At 42.3% G+C, this 24,110-nt stretch overlaps 1 protein-coding gene and 1 long non-coding RNA gene across 2 annotated transcripts; one reads left to right on the top strand and one right to left on the bottom strand.

The window, feature by feature from the left end:
• The first annotated feature begins 14,557 nt into the window (after positions 1-14,557).
• On the top strand, positions 14,558-15,704 carry LOC111589740 (uncharacterized). Its single transcript, XR_002748861.1, has 2 exons — positions 14,558-14,744; positions 15,164-15,704. It is a non-coding gene; the product is annotated as an uncharacterized lncRNA (long non-coding RNA).
• A 1,612-nt stretch (positions 15,705-17,316) lies between these two features.
• On the bottom strand, positions 17,317-18,781 carry LOC103633107 (uncharacterized). The gene is made up of 2 exons (XM_008654783.4): positions 18,524-18,781; positions 17,317-18,445 (listed from the first exon to the last, which is right to left on the bottom strand). Exons 1-2 carry the CDS (start codon positions 18,769-18,771, stop codon positions 17,749-17,751), a joined length of 945 nt encoding a protein of 314 aa, XP_008653005.1. The 5' UTR covers positions 18,772-18,781; the 3' UTR covers positions 17,317-17,748.
• Between the last annotated feature and the right edge of the window lie 5,329 nt (positions 18,782-24,110).

Raw genomic sequence — 24,110 nt, 5'->3', positions numbered from 1 at the left:
AGCGATGATTCAAAGGGATCATCCCGTCGACCAGATTTTGGGTGATATTAGCAAGGGAGTAACTACTCGATCTCGATTAGTTAGTTTTTGTGAGCATTACTCTTTTGTCTCTTCTATTGAGCCTTTCAGGGTAGAAGAGGCCTTGCTAGATCCGGACTGGGTGTTGGCCATGCAGGAGGAGCTCAATAACTTCAAGAGGAATGAAGTTTGGACACTGGTGCCTCGTCCCAAGCAAAATGTTGTGGGAACCAAATGGGTGTTCCGCAACAAACAAGACGAGCACGGGGTTGTGACAAGGAACAAGGCTCGACTTGTGGCAAAAGGTTATGCCCAAGTCGCAGGTTTGGACTTTGAGGAGACTTTTGCTCCTGTGGCTAGGCTAGAGTCCATTCGTATTCTGCTAGCATATGCCGCTCACCATTCTTTCAGGTTGTTCCAAATGGATGTGAAGAGCGCTTTCCTCAACGGGCCAATCAAGGAGGAGGTGTACGTGGAGCAACCCCCTGGCTTCGATGATGAACGGTACCCCGACCACGTGTGTAAGCTCTCTAAGGCGCTCTATGGACTTAAGCAAGCTCCAAGAGCATGGTATGAATGCCTTAGAGACTTTTTAATTGCTAATACTTTCAAGGTTGGGAAAGCCGATCCAACTCTTTTCACTAAGACTTGCGATGGTGATCTGTTTGTGTGCCAAATTTATGTCGATGACATAATATTTGGTTCTACTAACCAAAAGTCTTGTGAAGAGTTTAGCAGGGTGATGACTCAGAAATTCGAGATGTCGATGATGGGCGAGTTAAGCTACTTCCTTGGGTTCCAAGTGAAGCAACTCAAGGATGGGACATTTATCTCTCAAACCAAGTACACGCAAGACTTGATCAAGCGGTCTGGGATGAAGGACGCCAAGCCCGCAAAGACTCCAATGGGAACCGACGGACACACCGACCTCAACAAAGGAGGTAAGTCCGTTGATCAAAAAGCATACCGGTCTATGATAGGGTCTTTACTTTATTTATGTGCTAGTAGACCGGACATTATGCTTAGCGTATGCATGTGTGCTAGATTTCAATCTGATCCTAAGGAGTGTCACTTAGTGGCTGTAAAGCGAATTCTGAGATATTTAGTCGCTACGCCTTGTTTCGGGATCGGGTATCCAAAGGGGTCTACCTTTGACTTGATTGGATATTCAGACTCCGACTATGCTGGGTGTAAGGTCGATAGGAAGAGTACATCGGGGACGTGCCAATTCTTAGGAAGGTCCCTGGTGTCATGGAGTTCTAAGAAACAAACTTCCGTAGCCCTATCCACCGCTGAGGCCGAGTACGTTGCCGCAGGACAGTGTTGCGCGCAACTACTTTGGATGAGGCAAACCCTTAAGGACTTTGGCTACAATTTGAGCAAAGTCCCACTCCTATGTGATAATGAGAGTGTTATCCGCATGGCGGATAATCCTGTTGAACACAGCCGCACAAAGCACATAGACATCCGGCATCACTTTTTGAGAGACCACCAGCAAATGGGAGATATCGAAGTGTTTCATGTTAGCTCCGAGAACCAGCTAGCCGATATCTTTACCAAGCCTTTAGATGAGCAGACCTTTTGCAAGTTGCGTAGTGAGCTAAATGTCTTAGATTCGCGGAACTTGGATTGATTTACAGCATACATGTGTTTATGCCTTTGATCATGTTCCTTATGCATCTTTGTTGTTTACTTATGGTGCTCAAGTTGTACAAGCACTCCCCGGACCTTACAAGTCCATTTGCAAGTGATGCACAAATTTAGGGGGAGATGTGCTACAACTTGACCCTTTGAGACTAACTGTGTGCTTGAGTTTGCTTAATTTAGTCTCAAAGGTGAGTTGAAAGGGAAAAGGTGGACTTGGACCATGCAAGACTTCCACTGCACTCCGATGAAAGAGTAACTTTTCCAAGTTCATCTTTGTACTCTTATTGCCTTTTTACTCTTAGTTGAAGATTTTGGTGAGGCAATGGGGTTGTAGGGCCAAGATTGATCCCATTTTGGTGCTTGATGCCAAAGGGGGAGAAAATAAGGCCAAAGCAATAAATGGATCAGCTACCACTTGTGAAATTTTGAAAAAGTAGAGTTAGAGTTTTTGTTTGTCAAAATACTCTTGTTTGTCTCTTATTGACAAAAGTTGGTCTCGTGTGGGGAGAAGGATTAATTATGGGAAAAGGGGGAGTTTTTGAAATCTGTGATCAATTCTCTTGAAACAACTCTTGTTATGTCTCAACAAGTGTTTTTGACTTAGAGATAGTAATTTGAGGTTGATTTGCAAAAGCAAACCAAGTGGTGGCAAAGAGTGATCCATATATGCCAAATTTGATTCAAAACAAATTTGAGTTCTTATTTGAATTGATTTTGTACTTGTTCTACTTGCTTTATGTTGTGTTGGCATAAATCACCAAAAAGAGGGAGATTGAAAGGGAAATGTGCCCTTGGGCCATTTCTAAGTGTTTTGGTGATTTAGTGTCCAACACAAGTATCTAAGTGTCAAATGGTGGACAAAGTACAAATCAAGTATAAAGGTATGTTTCTCAGACTTAGTACATTGTTTTAGAGACTAATGTATTGTGTCTAAGTGTTGGAAACAGGAGAAATCGAATTGGAGAAGAAATGGATTTGTTCAGCCAAAGTCTGCGCATTCTGGGTGCACCGGACTATCCGGTGGTGCACCGGACAGTGTCCGGTGCGCCAGGCAGACTCAGGCGAACTTGCTGCTCTCGGGAAGTAATTAACGGCGTACGGCTAAAATTCACCGGACTGTCCGGTGTGCACCGGACTGTCCGGTGAGTCAACGGTCGGCCGGGCCAACGGTCAGTCACGCGATCCGTGCAGGACACGTGGCCGAGCCAACGGCTAGTAGGGGGCACCGGACTGTCCGGTGTGCACCGGACAGTGTCCGGTGCGCCAACGGCTCCAAGGCTGCCAACGGTCGGCTTCACCAAATAAGGAAAGAGATCCGCACCGGACAGTGTCCGGTGGTGCACCGGACTGTCCGGTGCGCCAGGCGACAGAAGGCAAGAATTGCCTTCCCAGATTGCTCTCAACGGCTCCTAGCTGCCTTGGGGCTATAAAAGGGACCCCTAGGCGCATGAAGGAGTACACCAAGCATCCTTTGAGCATTGTTGATCACTCACACTCCATTCTTGCGCACTTGTTCGACATTCTTAGTGATTTGAGCTCCGTTCTAGTGTGAAACTTGTGATAGTCTCTTGAGCTCAAGTCTGGGTCTTGTGTGTGCATATTTGCTGTGATTTTTGTGTCTTGTGTGAGTTGCTCATCCCTCCCTTACTCCGTGCTTCTTTGTGATCATCAAAGTGTAAGGGCGAGAGACTCCAAGTTGTGGAGATTCCTCGCAAACGGGATATAGAAAAGCAAAGCAAAACACCGTGGTATTCAAGTGGGTCTTTGGACCACTTGAGAGGGGTTGATTGCAACCCTTGTCCGTTGGGACACCACAACGTGGACTAGGCAAGTGTTGGACTTGGCCGAACCACGGGATAAACCACTGTGTCTATTTGTGATTGATCTTCTTGTGGTTATTGTGTTTTGCTAAGACTCCTTTCTAGCCACTTGGCATTATTTGTGCTAACTCCTAATCAAGTTTTGTGAGTTAAGTTTCAAGTTTTACAGGATCACCTATTCACCCCCCCCCTCTAGGTGCTCTCAATGACGGGCGCGCTCGATAAAGGGAGCACCAGTGGGCCCCTTTGTCAGTCCATTTGCTGAGTGTCGGGACCATAGCACTCGGCAAAGAAACTTTATCGGTTCCCAGGTGTGTCTTCTTTACCGAGTGTTATGGTCATAACACTCGACAAAGAAAATTTACATAGTGCGTGACAACTTTCACGAAAACATTGTCAAATTTTTATCAATCCCCACATATAATATCATGACATGTCGACAAGTTTCATGATTTTCTAACTTTGTTTGTTTTATACAATTTTAAAACAACTGAATCGTAAATTTGTGGTCATGTTTCGTGAGCATGGTGCTAAAAAATCCGGTATATTCCTGAAATAGGTCGTAACTTGTGCTAAATAACATTAATATCATTTTTGCGTTCATTGTTTTCCATTTTCCGAGTGACTTACAGTTCAAATCTGAATTATAAATTCAATTAAACTAACTAAATCTAATAGTTATAGCAAACACTTGGATAATTATGTTAAAATGGAACATGTAGGTCTATATACCGTAAAAACATAGTAAAAAAGTTTGGTGAAAAAAGAAAAATAAAGAATACACTTTGTCGTGTGTCAACTCCTGACGCTCGGCATAGTTAACGGCTGTCAACTATAGACGACTATTGATGACCCTTTGCCTAGGGTCAAGTTTTACTGAGAACTTGACACTCGGCAAAACATTCTTTGACTAGTGTCATTCTATGCTGAGAGTTTTGCACTCGACAAAAAAGGTATGTGACAAATGTTGTATTTCGCCGAGAGTGGCACGCGACAGTGCCTGATAAATAGCACTCGGCAAAGATCCAGACACTCGGCAAAGAGCTGGATTCCAGTAGTGAATGAGGTAGTCCATCATTTTCTCACTCCTCACTTTCCTATTTGGTTAGTGGAATGGAATAAGTTAATCCATCATCATTTTATTTCTTATAGTCTAATAATTAGTAATAATATAAGGAATGTGTTCATTCTACCAAATTTGTGGATTGAACACATGATACACCACCTCATCTAGAATAGGGTAAATCTTTAAACCAAATACCTCATTAGACTCTCTCTAACAACTTTTCTATCATATCTTATATTCCATCTTCTATTTCAAACTCTATCATATAAATAGTGCACTCTATAGTGTAATCTTATGCCTAGGTATAGGGAAAAGGCCAAAAGGGAACAAACCATGAAAACGTTGTATTCTAATTTATTGTGAAATTGCATTCTACATATACTTAGATACGCTACTCTAACTTATGCATACACAGAAGAGACTAAAAGTTCGTTATATATATTCTCATCAGACGATTGCAGGTAGCGAAGGACAAAAAAATGTTGCTCTTTAATATCAGGGATATAATAGAAGTTCTTATACATGTGGACATTAGTCAATAGTACTTGCATTTGCACCACCTCGTCGTTCCTGACTGAAAAGTCAGTATAAACTAGTGATCTACAACCAGCAGCCTCGGATATTACATTTTGTGTTATATATAATAGCGACATAGATGCTTCGAATTCTCGGTAGAATCACTAGAATCGTTGCCAAATAACATAAAGAGAGAAACGTTTCAGAAAGGTTTACTTGAAACCAATCCTCATTTTTTGTACAGGTCTAACGAAAATTCAAAATCTAGTTTCCCTTGATTCGAGTTATAGCTGAAAAAACCGATGTGTTAGCTAAACGGTAGGCCCCTGTGAAATGCATTCTAAGTAGAACGCTCGTACTGTATTACACCGTAAATTGTATTGTTTGCGTAGTAGAGTTTGAAATAGAGAGTAAAATAAGTAGTGAGATATATATATAAGGTATGATGGACATAGTCTAACCGTGCACATGACGACATCAACTACGGTACTGTTGTTTAAGTGCTCCCGCAGCTCGAATTTTTTGTTTTTTAGCCCCTTTCGTGACAAAAATTTACGTTTGGACCCCCAGAAATTTTATTTGCACGTTTGGACCCGATGCTCGGCGCCATAGGCTGTGGCGCCGAGGTAACACAGCTCGGCGCCACAGCCTATGGCGCCGAGCTACGTGACGTGGCAGCCCGCGTGGCACCTAGCTCGGCGCCACAGATCTTGGCGCCGAGCTAGGAAATATCCGCAAGACACCTTTCTCTCTGTGCGTTTCTTCTCTGTTGTTCGGAAATCGCGCAAGCCACCCGCCGCCGCCGCCGTTCGGAAATCGCCGCCGCCCCGCCCTTCTCTCCGGCCACCCCGCCCGCCCAGCTCCGGCGGCCGCCCCGCCCTTCTCTCCGGCCTCCCCGCCCTCCCAGCTCCGGCGAGGTCCGCCGAGCTCGCCCGCCCCGCCCGCCTACCTCGCCTAGGCCGGCCGCCGCCCACTGCCACCGAGCTCCGGCCCCGGCAGCTCCCTCCCCGGCCACCGCGCTGCCTGCTCGCCACCGGCCGGCCACCGCGCCCGCTCCGGCCCCGGCAGCTCCCTCCCCGGCCGCCGCGCGCCCACTGCCTGCCCACTGCCGCCCGGTAATTTTATTTTTTTAATTTCTTAGTTAGTAAACTGTTAGGGTTTGTTAGTGTTTAGTAATTAGTTAGCTATCCAATTATTTATTGTTTAGTAAATAGTTAGATATTTTGTTGTTAGTGTTTATTAAAATAGTTAGCTAGTTTCTTGCTTAGCATATTGTTAGTGTTTAGTAAATTCTTAGTGATTATATAGTTAGCATTTTGTGCGCATTGATATTACATGTTTTCTGTGTTGGCAACCATCGTGTTGTCGTTTATTCGCAGGTTCTATAAACATCACTTTACAGGGGAGGTGCTGCCAAATTTTTTATTGACAATAGGTTTTTTTGTACGTAGGTGTTCGTCCGACTAGACCTTCTCCACCGTTAGCTGGACTCGTACGCGATCTCAGGTATACATTGTTTTCGTACATTATTTATAGATTATGTAATTTTGTTTGATGTGTTCATTTAATATTTACTATATAGTTATTAGTTAGTATATATTTATTACTTAGTAAGTTAGTAGGCTTAAGTATATAGCCATTATTGAGTTAGTAATCCATTTTTGCAATAGATGGACAACCTAGTAACACTATACCATGGAGGAAGGGTGGAGATAGATGCTTATGGGAGTGTTACTTTTGATGGTATGAAGATCGTGACCATGTTGTTCGATGAAAGACCATCTTTTGACAAGCTTTTGGCTCGAGCTTGTGAGGAGATTAGTTGCGACATAAACGACCCTAGAATATCAATTCAGGGTTTAATGTCCCATATTACATATGGAACAATTGTCCGACGGTTGATCTCCATTACCTCAGAAGATGATTGGGTGATATATTTAAGAATTGTGAAGACGATGGTTCCACCATGTTTGGATGTGGTTGTTCAAAAGTTACCTGTTAGTCATTGCGATGGTCCAGTCGGGTTATCTCCACAAATGCCAAATGCATCTCGTATTGAAGCTCCTTTGGTAGAGCTTCATGAAGAAGTGGTTGTTGTGCCTGATGCTCAATCGGGTCCGCACGAGTATGAGATTTCTCATCCTCTTCCTGGCGTTTGTGGGGCTTCTAATGCGGTGGTACCCCCCCCAAGAGATCCCATTGACCCAGGATCCAGTTCACGATCATCCTAGTAAGTGTCTTTGACACATTGTTCGTATCCATCGTTATTTCGTTTGATTAGACTTTTTAATGTGGTTTTTCTTGCTCCGACCCGATGCATGATCTTCACATATCGATAATGCTGCTTATCTTGATGTGCCTGTGTCATATAATATGGACAACATATGCAGGGCATCCAATAGTGTTGATGTTCAGATTGAGGATGAGGAGGAGCCATATGAGGCTGCACGGGCCTTAGATTCTGATGATGACCGTCCGGTTCAAGAAATGACCGAGCAAGAAATTGAACTCATAAGACGTTTGTGTCCGGAGCGAGACCCTGCAGTACATGAATTTAGCAGTTTAAGTCATTCCACCCGTGCTTATGCTGAAGGACGTGACGATGAACTGCTAGAGGCTCCGGATAACGCCGACAGCATTGAGATTAAGGTAGGCTTACTTTTCAAGGACCTGCCTACACTGAGACGATGGCTACAGGAATATTCTGTGAACCGGAAGAGGCCGTTCAAGGTGAGACATTCGTATGCACAGCGTCGTTACACTGTTGTGTGCGAGGTGTCGGAATGTAATTGGAGGGTATGTGCCCGAAGGCAGAAGGACACCGGAAAGTTTAAGATCACCAAAATTGTAGGTCCACACACTTGTGCCCAGACAGAGCTGAGCTCTAAGCATCATCAGTTGACATCTACCCTGATTGCGAAAAGGATATTGGAGATATTGAAGGGTCAGCCAAACTTGAAGGTGAAGTCAATTATGACCATGACTTCGGAGTTGTTTGGTTACAGGATCAATTATGGGAAAGCATGGAGGGCAAAGCAGCGAGCATGGAAGATGATATACGGGGATTGGGAGGAGGGTTATGAGAAGTTACCAGCATTGTTCAATGCAATGAAAGCAAAAAAACCCAGGCATGCATTACGAGTACATCCCCAGAGCAGAATGAATGCGGAAAATGCGGTAGACTTGGCCACAACTCACGTACATGCATTTGGACACTTAGTCAGGTGTGATATATTTTTTTATACACAAATTTTATTCTAATATGTCGATGTTTTTGTTACACTTTGTACACAACTTATATTCTAATATGTTGATATCTTAATTTGCAGGATGGCGCAATTCCACTTGCTGGACCCTCACTACGACGAGCACCACAGGGGCCGTCTCACCGCAGAGGGAGAGGTAATATTTTGTACATAAATTAAATTTTCGAATTAATATATACGACCTATATTTGACTAATGAAAATTCTTTTGATTGCTAGGTGTTGCCCGTTCTGCGGGTCCAGACCCACGACCGGTTTCTGGAGGAGATGAGGTACGATGAGAGGTACACTCCTCTCCTACAGAGGGCTGGCTTGGACATCTTATCGTACCAGGTCCGCCGTGGGCTGCCCACTTTCAACCCAGCGGCGTTGACGGCTCTGGTCGACAGGTAAAGACTTCTCTAGTTGTTTAATATTTACAATTATCAAATCTACTTTGCATACTAATGATTTTGTATTCGTTTGTCTTCCAATAGGTGGCGGCCAGAGACTCACACTTTCCACCTTCCCTGCGGTGAGATGATCGTGACGCTTGAAGATTGCCAGAAGATTCTTGGTCTCAGCATTATTGGTCGTCCAGTGACCGGTCAGGCATCACCAGGCGGTTGGAGGCAGAGGGTGGAGGCCTTTCTTGGGAGACTGCTTCCGGATGAGCTACGAGGTAGCCACAACACCGGAGTCCCACTGACCTGGCTTAGGCAGACCTTTGGGCAGTGTCCACCTGGTGCAGACGAGCAGACGGTTGGATACCATTGTCGAGCTTGGATTCTCCATCTCTTTGGTTCAATTCTTTTTCCAGACGCGACAGGCGACAGCGCGTCATGGATGTTTCTGCCCTGCCTGACTGACTGGGATACGACCGGAGGTTACAGCTGGGCTTCAGCAGTGTTGGCCTTCCTGTACAGGCAACTTTGCGAGGCTTATCGTCGTTCGTCGAGGACCGCCAACTTAGGTGGATGTGTCTACCTACTACAGCTGTGGATGTGGGCACACATACCCGGCGGGCGACCCAGAGAGTTTCCTCCTCGTGAGTGGTTCGTGGTAGCCGGACATCGGCTTAAGCCCACGGCTGCTTACCGCTGGGACCAGGTCGAGGAGCCATTCGCACGACACCAGCGTGCTTACGTGGAGTACTCAAACGAGCTCGACGCACTTACTCCTTCGATGGTGAGTTGTCTCCTTTTATATTTTTACATGTGCTTTCTACTTTTATCGCACGACACCAGTTTGCTTACATGTGCTTTCTAAAACTTTTGCAGGTGACTTGGCAACCGTATCTTGATCCATATTTCGCCAGCATACAGTTGAGCAGCATGTGCTCAATAGACGAGAACCTCTACCTCATGAGGTGTCCCCTCATCTGTTTTTATGTTGTTGAGTACCACTTGCCCCACAGAGTTGCTCGACAGTTCAGATTGCGCTAGGAGTTTCCGGTGGAGCCATTCTCGACTTCAATAGAACTTCATAAGTGAGTTACTACATGCACTTGTTATTCTAACTAATAATTGAAATATCAGTTAGTCGCTAATATATGGTTCTAACTTTTGCAGGTTCCACAGACAGAGACAGAAGAAGGTCACGGACTTCGAGACCCACCATCGTGATTACATTGATGAATGGGAACAGCAGGGGGATCTTAACTATGAGAATGACCAGGCGCACACAAACTACAACTTCCGGAGGTATTTGATTTGGTATTCTGGTGTGACTAGGTGCAAGCTGAAGGGACAGTGGACAGCTGCAGACTACGCCGAGCAAGAATCGTCAGACGACGAAGACACAACTTTCGACATAGCTGCTCGGCACGGGTCCCAAATTGAGGCTGCTCCAATCCTTGATAGAGTGGTAACTATTTCTTTACTAAAATTAGAGATTTCAATTCAATGCTTTATGTCTAGTTTTGAGCATCCTAATGTTTTAACTTGTGATAGGGAAACTCTATGCTCGTATCTGTTGTTGAACTTGAGCGTATCTCACAGAGAACTTCAGATACTACTACGCTATCGTTACTATCAGTGAGTATCAATGTCTAACAGAAAACTTGTTTATTTGTATGTTGTAACATATGTCTTTAACTAATATTTCGATTACAAAGGGTATCACGTCATCTTCGTCGTGCAACGGCTCGGTGTGGATGCCGGTCTCTAGCGGGCGTTGACGTGCAGCTGCATGTGCCTCGTATGCAGCAGGACGTTCAGCCTCCCATTTGTGCAGTTGGACCATCTACAGCAGGACTGAGCTCCTCGCGATCGACGCGGGACACGTTTGAGGACGTGGCCCACGACGACGAGGACGACGACGACGCTGGCGCTGGCGCCGCAGGTCAGGTGGAGATTGGACCATCTCAGTTGCAGGATGCTCCTACAACTCAGCCATCACAGCTGACACCACGTAGAAGGCGTCCACGAGACCCTTAACACTCCAGGCACCGACGCTCTTGGGGCCAAGGGCAAGGGTAAGACTAGGAGGAAATGAATACTTTTGTGATGTTGGTCTTATCCTGAAAACTGTGTGATTTGGACTCATGCTGGAGACGTTGTAATATGAACTATGTTATGTCTTTTGGACTATGTGTTGTGGACATTGTATTTTGGACTTTGTTTGTGGACATTGTATGAAGAACTATGTTCTGTGGATGTTTTTATATTCGATGTTATTTTGTGATGTATTATATGTTGAAATGCTTACATGTCTTATAATATGTGATTATTTGAACTGTGGTTGTTAATAAAACAAGGGGAACTCTTGCAAAAAAAATTTTGTGAATTGTAAAAAACATAATAAGCAATAAGTAACGCATCTTTAGAGTTCTAAATTATTTTTGATACATAAATATTACATAATAGGCTACAATTCTTCAGTCTGAATCACAATCTATGAGTAACTCATCTTCGGAGTCATCCGTCGCGCAATCCTCAACGACAACCTCATTCCACTTGCTGCATTGTCCTGCATCACACTTGTCACCAGTTCTCTTGTAATAATTGGCTTCTGCTTCATCTGCAGCTTGGGAGAATAGCTCATCCTCAGCCTCAGCCTCATCAGACTTCTTCTTGTAATAAGCTGCCTCTACCTCTTCGGCATAAACTCATCCTCTTCCTCTTGAGCACGTAATCCTGCCTCAGCTAGTGCGATGAGCTCACTCAACCTTGATGTGTCATCCTCCTCTTCTTCATGTAATCCTGCCTCTGCGAGAGCGATAAGCTCACTCAATCTAGATGTGTCGTCGTCCTCCTCCTCCATCAGCTCAACCGTTGTCATTTTATCCTGAACATATCTCGCATGCGCCTCATCGGCCAAATAGTTTACGCCGCTTCCAATCTCTGCAAATATAATGAGAAAAATAAGTTAGCAAAGTCAAGATAAATAAATTGTACTAACATAATTATAATATCATTTATCTCACTTACTTCCCTTGAGGCGATCAGCAAGATTATCCAACATCTGTTTCTCGGCTTGAGCCGCTTCCCATTCCCTTGCATCTTGTGCTCTCTTCTCATCTGCCGCCTTCAACCTCCTATACTCTGCACGCTTCGGGCTATCATAAAAGGCAGATTTTGCTTCCCTACACATGTCGCGTATGCGATCGTTAATGTACGAATCGACGAGCCGAGATCCACAACGCATCTTCTGTCCCATTATTCTCTTGGACTCTATTGTGCGCATCACCTCTCCTTTATCGTCGTAACTCTCCCAACTGCATTTTCTCGTCTCCTACAAAAAAATAGTAAGTACCGCTACAACATTACAGCTGGTGCAAAAAAAAACCAACCTCATCGTAATCGACCATATGTCCACAAAAATATCCAACACCAAGCTCCGAAGGAACTAATCCATACTTAGCTTCAATACCACATTTGCATAGTACTGGATCAAATTTGACCTCTTCTTCCGCCCACCCATTGTATCTCTTTTCCTTTACCTCTGGCTCTGGCCAATGGGACAAAGGACCATACAACCACTCTCTGAAACGACACTTACGCCACCCGTATGGCTGCAGAAGAAAAAATTAGTAATTTATTGTAAATAAAAACTAGTTCATACATTTAGCGTATCAATGGGCTCACATAATCAATGTTCGGACAACAGAACTGCTTCTCATAGTCTTCGTCGATGACAGCACGGTCTCCACAATCGCATCGAGGCGGTGAGTCCATCCGTCTTTCTGTTGCTACCTCCTTCTCCGCATCCGTCATTGGTGGAGGATTCGGGGGAGGAGGTACCCAACGCTTAAAACTCTCATGACTGGTCTTTCCACTCAACCAATTAACGAAAAGAAGATATCGAGGGTCAAATTTATCAGGACCGTCGATCCACTGGAAAAAGAAACACCTCTGATGTCCCTAAAATAATGGAAAGAAGCACTATTACATATCTACAAAATAATGAATGCGAACAAAATTAAGTGACAAGTCATAAGCTACGTACGTCCAAACTGCCACAAAGGTAGTAGCAGCGAGCAGCCGTGTCTGGATGTTGTGATTGATGTACCCAAGCCAGTTTGCCACAGTCACAGTTAGGCACGGGGAGTTCAGGAGGAACAGGAGCATCCTTACTAGATACGTCCGGATATAACTCCCGAGGACGACCTCTCTTCTGCCACAACGCCTCTCGGTATATGTCTTTCATCTAATAAACGATTATAATTATCACTTGTACCTATTATGCTTTATAATAAGTTTACACAAACTAATAATCGAAATGATAATATAATAGGTGTATACAAATTATTAAACTAACAACCCAATATACAAAACGAATCGATTGGACATCATACCTTGGTCTACGAAGTAACCAACTCGAATCTTTGAATCCAGCAGATTTTGACGAAGTTTGGAAATGAGATGAAATGCGCTGCTCTCGGCCAGCCGCGCGGGCGCTTTTATAGGAATTCGTAGCTCGGCGCCGAGCTACGAGGCCGCGCCGCCACCACGTCAGAGTCAGGTCAGCCCTAGGCGCAACTAGCCGTTGCTGCCACGTCACAGCTCGGCGCCATAGGCTGTAGCGCCGAGTTGTGTTACCTCGGCGCCACAGCCTATGGCGCCGAGCATCGGGTCCAAACGTGCAAATAAAATTTCTGGGGATCCAAACGTAAATTTTTATCACAAAAGGGGTTAAAAAACAAAAAATTCGGTCCGGCAGCTGTGGTTGTTTAGCTCTCTCATCAGCATGCACAACACTGTAGGAGCAGATGTTGCATGGATCGTCACTGAGCACACGCATGCCTTGGTAGAAGGCTGTGAAGTGCATGCTAGTGACGTTATATGGGTGTTTGGATTGGTTCCCTGGACATCAAACCAAAAAAAGGTCATTGACTGTTGACACTTTATTTATTTGGATGGATGTAAATATTAGCCGGTCAAAGTCACAAGTCCAGCCTATTAGTTATTTTCACTGCTAAAGTTAGCTAAAGTTTGGACGGCCAAAATTTACGCCAAAATTTGGCCGGCCGATGGATTGGCACAGGCATCGTTGGATACTATCCAAATGTATTGGCAATCCATTGTTGGACCAAATTTTGGCGTAAATTTTAGTCGTCCAAACTTTGGTCAACTTTGACAACAAAAATAATTAAGGGATTGGACTTATGCCTTTGGCAGGCTAATATTTGATATTTATTTAAATACACAAAGTGTCAACAGTCAACGATCTTTTTTTTTGTTTGGATGTCTAGGGAACCAATCCAAACATACCATAGACATGGACACGGTTCATTTGAAGGTCTGGAGCTAACAACCACTACAGGACACAAGATTATTTTCGACGGCTTTTAGCCGCAAAAAATTTAGCCGAAAATAAAGACTAATTTTTGACCGTCAAAAATGACTTTGGCTGCCGAAAATCCTTTGCAGTGCTGTTGTGAACCAGCAGAATTAGGCTGTCTCCAACAGCACCCTGTAAAGGGTCCTGTCCTCTAAATATAGAGGACTGTCAGGTCCCCTACGGCTCCAGCAAGGCACTCTATACCGTCCTCTAAATTTTAGAGGATGTGGCAGGCACTCTAAATGTGGAGGGCTCCGGGAGTGCGCTATCCGCGCTCTTCGTCCACCAGCCGCCGCCAGGAAACTTCCCCGCATTCGTACCCCGCGCTGGCGAGTGCTTCTTCCGGGGCCGAGCCCTCGATCCGGCGCGCTTCGCCGCCGGCGTCGAGGCAGGAGGGCGAGAAGCGGCCGTGCGGAGGCGGGTCTGTCGGCGTAGAGCTCGCACCCCTTGGAACCGAGGCCGCGCGACCCCCCGTAACCGAAGATCCAAGCCAGCTTCCCCCTGTTCGTCGCCGGAGAGTCGCCATCGGCAAAAGGTTTCGTCGTCCGCCGACTTCGTCGAAGGCAGCCGACAAAAGGAAGAGAACCTCCTCGCCGCCGTCGTCTTCGTCTTCGATTCGGTCCACCGAGGCAGATCCGCGAACAGCGAGGTACGAACTACACAAATCCTTTTTTGTTTAATCATTACCGTATTCTATTGTTCGTATTCGGTAGTATGGATTAGGGTTTCTGGGATGTTTAGGGTTTACGATCTTGAGCATTGTAAATAATGCGCATGAATTTCATGCATCAATGGCTTATTGTTGCGGGATCCATTTCGGGTTTGGGGGGTTGTTCGTCCCCTATGATTCCGTTCTGTCCAGATTAAAATTACTCAACATGAATTTTGTATGCGACCATGGTAACCTAATCTGCAAATTTATAGCAGGTTCACATAGATGCAACAGGTAACCTAATCTGCAAATTATAACTCTGTACTCATAGTTTGGAATCCCTTGGATTGAGTAGTTTGTATAACATACTTAAATTGTAGTCGGTGTTAACTAATTGAACATTGTGTTTGATGTAGCCATGGATTCGGAGAACGAAAAGCTCCGTAAAGCACTGGCTACTCTGCTCAGAGTTGTTCAAAAGCGTAGTTGTGACATCGTTGATGTCGTCAAATCAGCCTTCCAGCCTTTCAACTCACCTTTGCTGGACGAATTGAACCGAGCACTAGTTGAGATTGACGACCTCGCCAAGGATCTTCAAGACGTAGCAGTGCAAACGCAGTGGGAGGTAGAAAATATGGCTAAGAGTGAAGTGAAAGAACATCCACAACAAGAGGAAGCAGTAGAGGAGCTTCTCATACAAGATGGTTCAGAAGACGAGCTACTGATAGACGAAGAGTCACCAATTAAGTATGAAGACCTTGTGGGCTACGACGATGGTCGTGACTACTCAACCGACGACACATATCCGTACTAGTGTTCTAGGTTTAACTTCAGTACAAGTAATGTAGCATGTTTAGGTCTATGTTCAGGTGTACTTGTCGGTTGGTATGATCATGCTTTTGGGGGAGTTTAATGTTCTGGTCTATGTAAACTGAATCCGGTTCAGTTACTACAATAATTAATGTGTTTTCTTCGACTGTGTTTGCCTTACTTTATACCATGTTACATGTTCACTACATGCTCATTTATATCATGTTTTGATCTGCCTGTATTACATAGAATGGGGAGTGATTGGAACCAGGTGATGTCTCAATATGGAAGCTTCCTTAGCCAGATTGACGAGCAGCCTATCGGAACACAACACTCTGAATTTCCAGTTGATGGGCAACCCGAGGGCTCAAGAACACCAGCTGTTACTAAAAAGCCAACTCAAAGAACTAAGCTAGCAAACTTCACTGCTGAAGAGGACACAAGGGTATGCCATGCATGGCTTGCTGTTAGTTGCGATCCCATTATTAACACAGGCCAGAAACGTCAAGGATTTTGGAGTAGAATTACTCAAGCATACAACTCAAGACGAGGAACATTACCAGAAAGGTCCACAAAATCTTTGATGAGTAGATGGGATACTATCAAAACACAGTGTTCCACTTTCGCTGGATACATGATGGCAGTCCTCCGACAGAATCCTAGTGGACTCAGTGACGCAGACAAGGTAAATCTTTCATGTAACATTTTCACATCACTATTTAGTGGTTTGTTTGTAGGTTCCTGTTGTAACCATTTGTTATATGTGGCAGACATCACTGGCAGCTTCTAGGTTTGCAGCAATTGAGAAGAAGCCTTTCCACTTTTTACACTGTTGGGCCATTCTTAAGGACCAACCAAAATGGATGGACAACCACATGGGTCAACAACAACAGCAAGCCAACGCTAATCCCACACATTCTAACACTGTCGATTTGGATGCAGAAGAATCTGTACCATCAAGCTTCACATCCAAGAGGCCCCTTGGTCGAGATTCTTCGAAGGAAAAGGCAAAGAGGACTAAATCTATGGACACATCTTCATCAGATTCTGAGTTTATGACACGCATGGGTGATCTATCTTTGGAGCGCCTGTCAGTGTACAAAACAGCTGTTACAACTGAGGAAAAGAAGTTGGATTCAATGAACAGAAATGAGAGGCAGAAATTGCTCCTTGAAAAGAAGAAGTTGAACCTAGAGAAATTAAGGCTTGAAAGGCAGAAACTAAAGGAGGACAAGGAAGAGGAGATAATGATCTTAAGCATGGATTTGAGCAAATGTAACCCTCTCCTCCGGCAGTACTATGAAGCCAAGCAACAAGAGATACTGGCAAGGGTTACTGGGTCTACTTCATCTGGCCAGTGAAGGTTCCTTACTTAATATGTTTGTTTGTCGTTTATGAATTGAGGCATACTCGGACTTGTTACTGTGAGCTTGCTGTCGTCAGATCGTAATCTGGTTTGTAGCAGATTTTTTAGGTCGTCTTTGAACTATTTGTTTTCAAGTTATTGTTTTGAACTATTTGTCATGGTTTGTACCTGAATGTTTTACTATATGTGTTGAACTATTTGGTTTCATGAACTGTGAGCTTGGTGCAGTTTTTGTTTAGCATTTGTACACACATGTGGTTGCATGACAGTAGTACTCCTTCTTATTGAATTGAAACACCAGCATGAAGTAGAACAGACATGACACTACTACACTTCGACACTCAGACACACAGTACACACACTTGACACATGAAGTAGAACAGACATGACACTAACACAGACAGTAGAACAATGAAAAGTAAACAAAGACAGTTCGACAGTAGATAAGAACAGCCATGACAGAACTTGTTTCATTGCGTCCTATGCAACTCCGGATCCATGTCGCGCCCAGTGATGGTGTATCAGATCTACCTGAAGCTGAGTATATTTGTTGCGGTCTTTCAGTTGGTTGTACCTTTGATTGACGAAGTCGTTGCGCTCTTCCATTGAACCTTGAGTTGTGTCTGCCAGCACTCCGATGTTTTCAAAGGTTGTGTTCAAAGACAATGGACCTTCGTCTTCTACTATCATGTTGTGCAATATTATGCATGTTTTCATGATGTCCCCAATGTGTTCAGGACTCCAACCGTATGCAGGTCCACGGACCACACCCCATCTCTTCTGGAGTACACCAAAAGCTCGTTCTATATCTTTTCGAGCAGACTCTTAAATTGTTGCAAAGTGTTGGGTTCTAACGTCGTAGGGGTTACGGATTGTCTTCACAAATGCGGGCCAGTCTGGGTAAATCCCGTCTGCTAGGTAATATCCCATGTTGTACGTGTGACCATTCACAGTGAATGAAACAGGAGGTGTGTCACCGCTCAGATGCCTTTCGAAAATGTTTGAACGGTGAAGAACATTTATGTCGTTGCAACTACCTGGCAGACCAAAATATGCATGCCATATCCACAGGTCATACGACGCAACAGCTTCCAAGATCATGGTAGGATGTTTACCACGCCCTGTAAACATCCCCTTCCATGAACTTGGGCAGTTACGCCACTCCCAATGCATGCAATCAACACTACCAAGCATACCAGGAAACCCACGTGACTCGCCAACTTGGAGAAGGCGTGCGATATCTTCTGCATTTGGTGCACGGAGATAATACGGAGCAAACGCGGTTTGGACGGCCGTGCAAAAGTGTTTCAATGCCTCATGAGCAGTAGATTCCCCAATACGCATGTATTCGTCAACGGCATCAGCTGGAATACCGTAAGCAAGGATTCGAACAGCAGCAACAACTTTCTGTAGAGCAGAAAGACCAATCTCACCCGCACAATTTGGACGTTGAATAAAATAAGGATCCACTTGTTGCACAACATCAACAAGGCGCTCAAAGACATGGCGACGCATGCGGAACCTACCATAGAATTCATGTGTCATAATACGGGTCATAAAGTTTTGTACATGGTAAAAATAATGTGTTCATTGTAAATACCTCCTACGAAATTGAGCATCCGTGTACATCGGGTTGGCTCCAAAGTAGTCCGCTCGGATTCTTGCATCGCCGCTCATGTGATCACGATGAATCCTAACACGCCCTGGAATCGAACCACCATGACGACGCTCATTGCGTGCACGTCGCCTCCTATTGACCATGTGCCTCGCCAACTGCAACTCTTCTTCTTCCTCTTCCATTTCTTCCATCAAGCGCACAAGAAAATTGTTTTCTAAGTAGGGATTCATGGTTGTCGAGTTTGTAAAGGCAAGGTTGAGTGAAGTATGGAAGGGTCACTTGGTATTTATAGAGGAAGTACGCTTCGGATAGAAGACGAGCGCTTGTCGTGCAAGGGAAGCAAGGCTATGGCTTCTCGAAGAAGAGTATTGGTTTACGGTGCAAGCTTGTCCATTTCAAAACTTATTTTCGCAACGATATTATACTATGTGGCGCGTTACCGACAACAATTACACAACAACAAAACAATCAATGTAATTATTATTGATATTTCGAATTTATTGCTTTAAAAATTAATAAATACAATTTTTTCGGATCATTTATATAGTGTCAAATGAGAAGAAAACAAAGAAAAATGAAAAAGAAATGGAAAATGTGAATCTGTTAACACTGTAGCTTTAGGGGATGGAATTTAGAGGACGCTGCTGGAGACGGAGAATATATAGAGGACAGAATCTTTTAGAGTGTTCTGTAAAGGACAGAGAATATTCCTTTAGGGGACGAAATTTAGGGGACGATGCTGGAGACAGTCTTACTAGTACACATATATTTATATAAAAAAAGACATAGTCTAAAAGGCAGAGGATATACGAATTAGTGACTTTCAAAAGGAAGGAGCTGCAAAAGTGCCTTCCACGTGCTACGGCACGTTCTTGTCTAAACTTTATTCTATTTCCCCGTCTTAAATGAACAGTTACTTTCCTAAGGAAAACTGTTTATTTACCTTGTGAAAATAACCAAATACTAATACCCTCTGCCTTTATAAACGTCTCTGTTTAAAACCGCCAAAGTATTGGTTATTTATGGTACTAGCTACTATTCCCTCCGTTCTAAAATATTTATTTTAGAATATTAATGGATTCATATAATATCTAATTTATGTATATTATATATGTGTCTAGATTTACTGTTATTCATTTGAAAATAGACACAAAAAACAAAGTGCTGGAACGAATGTTGTATCGAGACAGAGGGAGTAGTATTTATTTGTCTACCTTAGTATTTCTTAGTATTTTAGATGAAACTGATGCAATCCCATGGAGAGGGAAAAGCATTGTCCTTAGTAGTACTAGTTAAGGGCGCGCGCCAGCGCGCGTGACGCGGTCACGTAAATAAAACATTATACTCCCTCCATTCTATTACCTCCATTTTTATTTATTTGACGCCACTTAGTGCAATGTTGTACTAACGGGCAACAAATAAAAACAAATAGAGAGAGTATAAAATAAGGCGTGTATGTTTTTAGAAAAGCCAGTATTTTAAAACTTTGACCAATAATTAAACAAAAACATATATTTTTAGTGTATGCATGTTATATAATTGAATTTGTATTCAAAATTACTTTAATATGATGCTGAACTTGTATTTATTGTTGTCATATTATAAAAGAAATTAATGATCAAAGTTTCACTCCAAAAACTTTGTCAAAAAAATATGTCTTATTTTATAGGATGGAGGAAGTATTACACATGTATATAGAGAAATGTCGATGATCATGATCATATAATACATGGTCACCACATAGTAGATCGAGTTTCGTTTGTTTTTGGTAGCACTTGAGTTTGCATATATTAGAATGGATGGGATGGACAATAGATATTGGATATAGTTTCCCAAATAAGGCATATATATACATTGGCAGTGCTTTGAAGGCTTAAATCTGGAACGGTGAGTAAGTTACATTGAAGTTCAATAAAATTTTGTTGTGGTTCAAGTAATGGTTTGCAATATATTATATGTATCAGATCATACATTTGTGGATTTGTTTAGCCTCGATCCAAAAAAGATGCTAAAATGATGAATTTGAGGAGTTAGAAGATCATCATCCTATACATCTCAGTTTGTGAAATGGATTGGAGCGAGGGGAACGAAACGGAGGCAGAATCTCTTTACCTCAAAAAATGACAGCAGCTTGAGGTAGATGTTGTCGCCGTTGGAAGCGTCGTGGCCTCTACAACACCCGAGAGTACATGATCGCATATAAGCATTGGTTTGTATGTTTGATTTGTTTCCTACTCCCTCCGTTCCAAATTAAAATTTATTTTATCTTTTTACTTGATTCATATAATAATTATAATATATGTGTTCTATACATATGTCTAGATTCATAATCATCTATATAAATATGGACATAAAATTTTAGAGTTAAAATGAGTACTATTTTAGGATAGAGGGAGTATTTTTTACCGTAAGATAGAGCGGCATATCAAGTAAAGCAACAGCAGCCATCAGCGTTGGCTTGTGCGTTGTTTCCTACTCCTTCCGTTCCAAAATATAATTCGTTCTACATTTTTACTTGATTCATACAATAACTCAGGTATCTGTTATATATATATATATATGTTTAGGTTCATAATCATTCATGTGAATATGGAAATAAAAATTTAGAGCTAAAATAATTACTATTTTAGGACGAAAAGTCTTTTTGTACTGAAATGTAGAGCGGCAAAGGAAGTAAAGCAGCAGCAGCCATCGCGTGCGGGTAAAGCAGCAGCGTGCTAGACATGTGTGCGGCCAAGATCTGAAACACCAACGGATATGCGGTCACGATTTTTATAGTGACGTGGATGCTACGGCTGGCCAGGAAGCCGCATCCGTTTAATATGAAGAATTTGTACAACTATGGAGCACCACACACCCGAGGAGAAGATGCAATGCAAACGTAGTAGTTAGTTTGCTCAGCTTTTACAGATATTCATGAAACAAATACAGTAAATAACACGAAGATAAACTTTGTTTTTTCAGAAGATGTGCTAGATACCGTATGCATGGTTTTCCCTGTTATTAAAAGCAAAGGGAGATTTTGTTGCAAGATATGTAATATACTCTTGAGCACCCGTCAGAAGTAAGATAGGCTTAGTGTCATTATATAACTGTGCATATTTATTCGTATACTGATTATTTTATTTATTCTCATTTTTTGCGAGACAAACAGCAAGAATTATTCTTCTACCTTATGTTCAACCGGCTCTCGCTATCATTAGACCTTCGGTTTTCACGTATTGGAGACACGAAACTATTCTTAGTTGGATTGCTTCTGTAATTTATAAAAATTTTGGTGAGCTAGACATGCGGGTTGAAGTCTCTCCCGCATATTATCCATCCTCATATATGTATCATATTCAAATTTTACTTTATAAACAATGTAATTTATTAGTGACTATATAGCTAAACTGCTATACACATTGATCTGAGGTACTGTATATTACATTATTACATCTTCAAACGGTGTTCTCTGGAAAATATTCAAAAAAAAAAAAAACTGTGCAGTGCAGATATACTGCTTGGACGAGATCTATTACTTTGTCTTTTCGTTGGACCCAAGCGGCAGGTGGGGACTCCAATGCAATGCGGCAGTACCTTATCCCGAATTCTAATCCAGGATATCTTTCCAGCCAGGTTCAGCGCGTGGACCTGGACAGCAACCAGGGACACCGTCGCACCAAGCTAAATACTAAGCTAAATAATGCTCCGCGAAGTACTTCGGCCGCGTGGTGATCTTATCCGCACAACGTTCTTCATGTCCGTTTTTTTATAAACTATATAGTATTTTGTCCGTGCTAACACTATGATTTCGACGATAGAAGAAGTATGGGTAAAAAACGACACCGTGAGAGAGAAGCCAGCAACGACGCGAGGCAACGGCGGCATAATAGAGGGACAGGGTGCGGCGGGGTCGCGGGAGGAGGCAATGGTGCCATCTAACCCCATAATTTTTTGAATATATAATGGAAAACACTGATAACTAAAGTAGTTCTATACTAAAGTAATTCTATATAGTACAAATGCAGTAGATAATACTGATGACCCTGATAAAATATTTGTTAGCTTCGATAATGTGTGCATGTGAGAGATGTGAGAGGAAAGATGATCCAAATAACATTTGATATTGAATTTGAGTAAAAGATATGAGGGTTATCTAGCGATTTTTATCGTTGTTTTGTTATGTGTAGGTGTAATTTGTTTGGTGACTTTATGGGAGGTTATGGGTGTGAGATGATTTGGTCGAGTAGGTTTTGCAGAGTTGAAATCAATAAATTATATAGTGGTATAGATAGTACTCTTGTTTTGTAAGTGACTATTAATTAAAAATAGTTTTTACTATACATTTCATCTAGATATATGTTTAAAATAATATACATAGAAAATTCTAGAATGCCTTATAATTTAAAACTAACTGTCTCTTATCTTCTACTACTTAATTGAGGGCTGATTGGCACTATTATGCTTTTCATGCACCGTAAAACACCTCTTATTTTAGTTGTCATTTAAGACCGTATATGCCTTCATGCAATTAAATAAGGTGTTTGGGACTGCTCCACCTCTAAAAAATTTGCTGGAGTTGGTGGAGCAGGTCATTAGGAGCTCTAGAAAATTATGGAGCTAGAGTTATAATCATTTAGAAGACATTTAGATAAGTCACGTTGTTTATTATTTTAAACTATTTAAATTTATATTATAAAATATATCTCCACGCTGGAGTTAGAACCTGGAGAAGTCTCTAACACCACCTTAAATCGATGTTATTCTGTGCCATAATTTATAAGGATTTTTAGGTATATCAAGAGTTAACTTTATAAACTTTGGCAGTACTCTGATTAACAACTTTTTAATTATTGCAATACAAACTTAATATTATTACACCAATCAAATGTACTGTCTAATATTTATAGGTTTCTAACCATAAACAATATAAAAATGGCTGTTATGTGGTGATTATAAGGAGGAGTGAAGCCATCGACAGTTATATAGGTGGAGTCAACGAGAACTATACCTTAGGATATGGCCAGTAGATCAAATATATGGTTGTGCAAAATAATATTTTGCAATGTAGATTACACTATTTATCGAGTAGAGTTTGAAATGAGAGATGAGAATGAGTAAGTTGTTGTAGACAGCCTTATAAGAGCCAATATGTCATCGATTATGTCTAACTCAACCTATACTCTATATACATATTATAATAAAGTTAAGTTGTATGAAAAAACATGGCCATTTTGAAAAGTTGGGACTTTAAATTTTATCCAACTACCTCCCTGAATTATAATCTAGAAAAATACTTTTACTTTTTTTATTATACATTTAGATATAGCAATAGTTGTTGTGCAATGAAGTTTCTCTTGTAATAGTCGTGCAATCAAACTAGAAAAAAATCACAAACAAAACTCAAAAATATTATAGATGCGCTTCATTGTTTACTATACCAACATATTAAATTTCAGCTTCTAATCTAATTCGCCATATGCCAAGAGATATAAATAATGAGAAAATTTTACTCAACATGAAGGGTTAAAAATGGTAGATTTTTTAGAACTTTAAATTTGATATATGGGTAGAGTAAATGATGAAG

The sequence above is a fragment of the Zea mays genome, chromosome 7 (assembly GCF_902167145.1).
Source record: "Zea mays cultivar B73 chromosome 7, Zm-B73-REFERENCE-NAM-5.0, whole genome shotgun sequence".
Lineage (NCBI taxonomy): Eukaryota > Viridiplantae > Streptophyta > Magnoliopsida > Poales > Poaceae > Zea > Zea mays.
This window is presented reverse-complemented; position numbering and strand designations above follow the sequence as displayed.

Coding starts and splice junctions, on each gene's coding strand:
- LOC103633107 (XM_008654783.4), bottom strand. CDS start 18,771: ATGAATCCCTACTTAGAAAACAATTTTCTTGTGCGCTTGATGGAAGAA. Junction 18,446..18,523: donor GATGCTCAATTTCGTAGGAG/GTATTTACAATG, acceptor ATTCTATGGTAG/GTTCCGCATGCGTCGCCATG.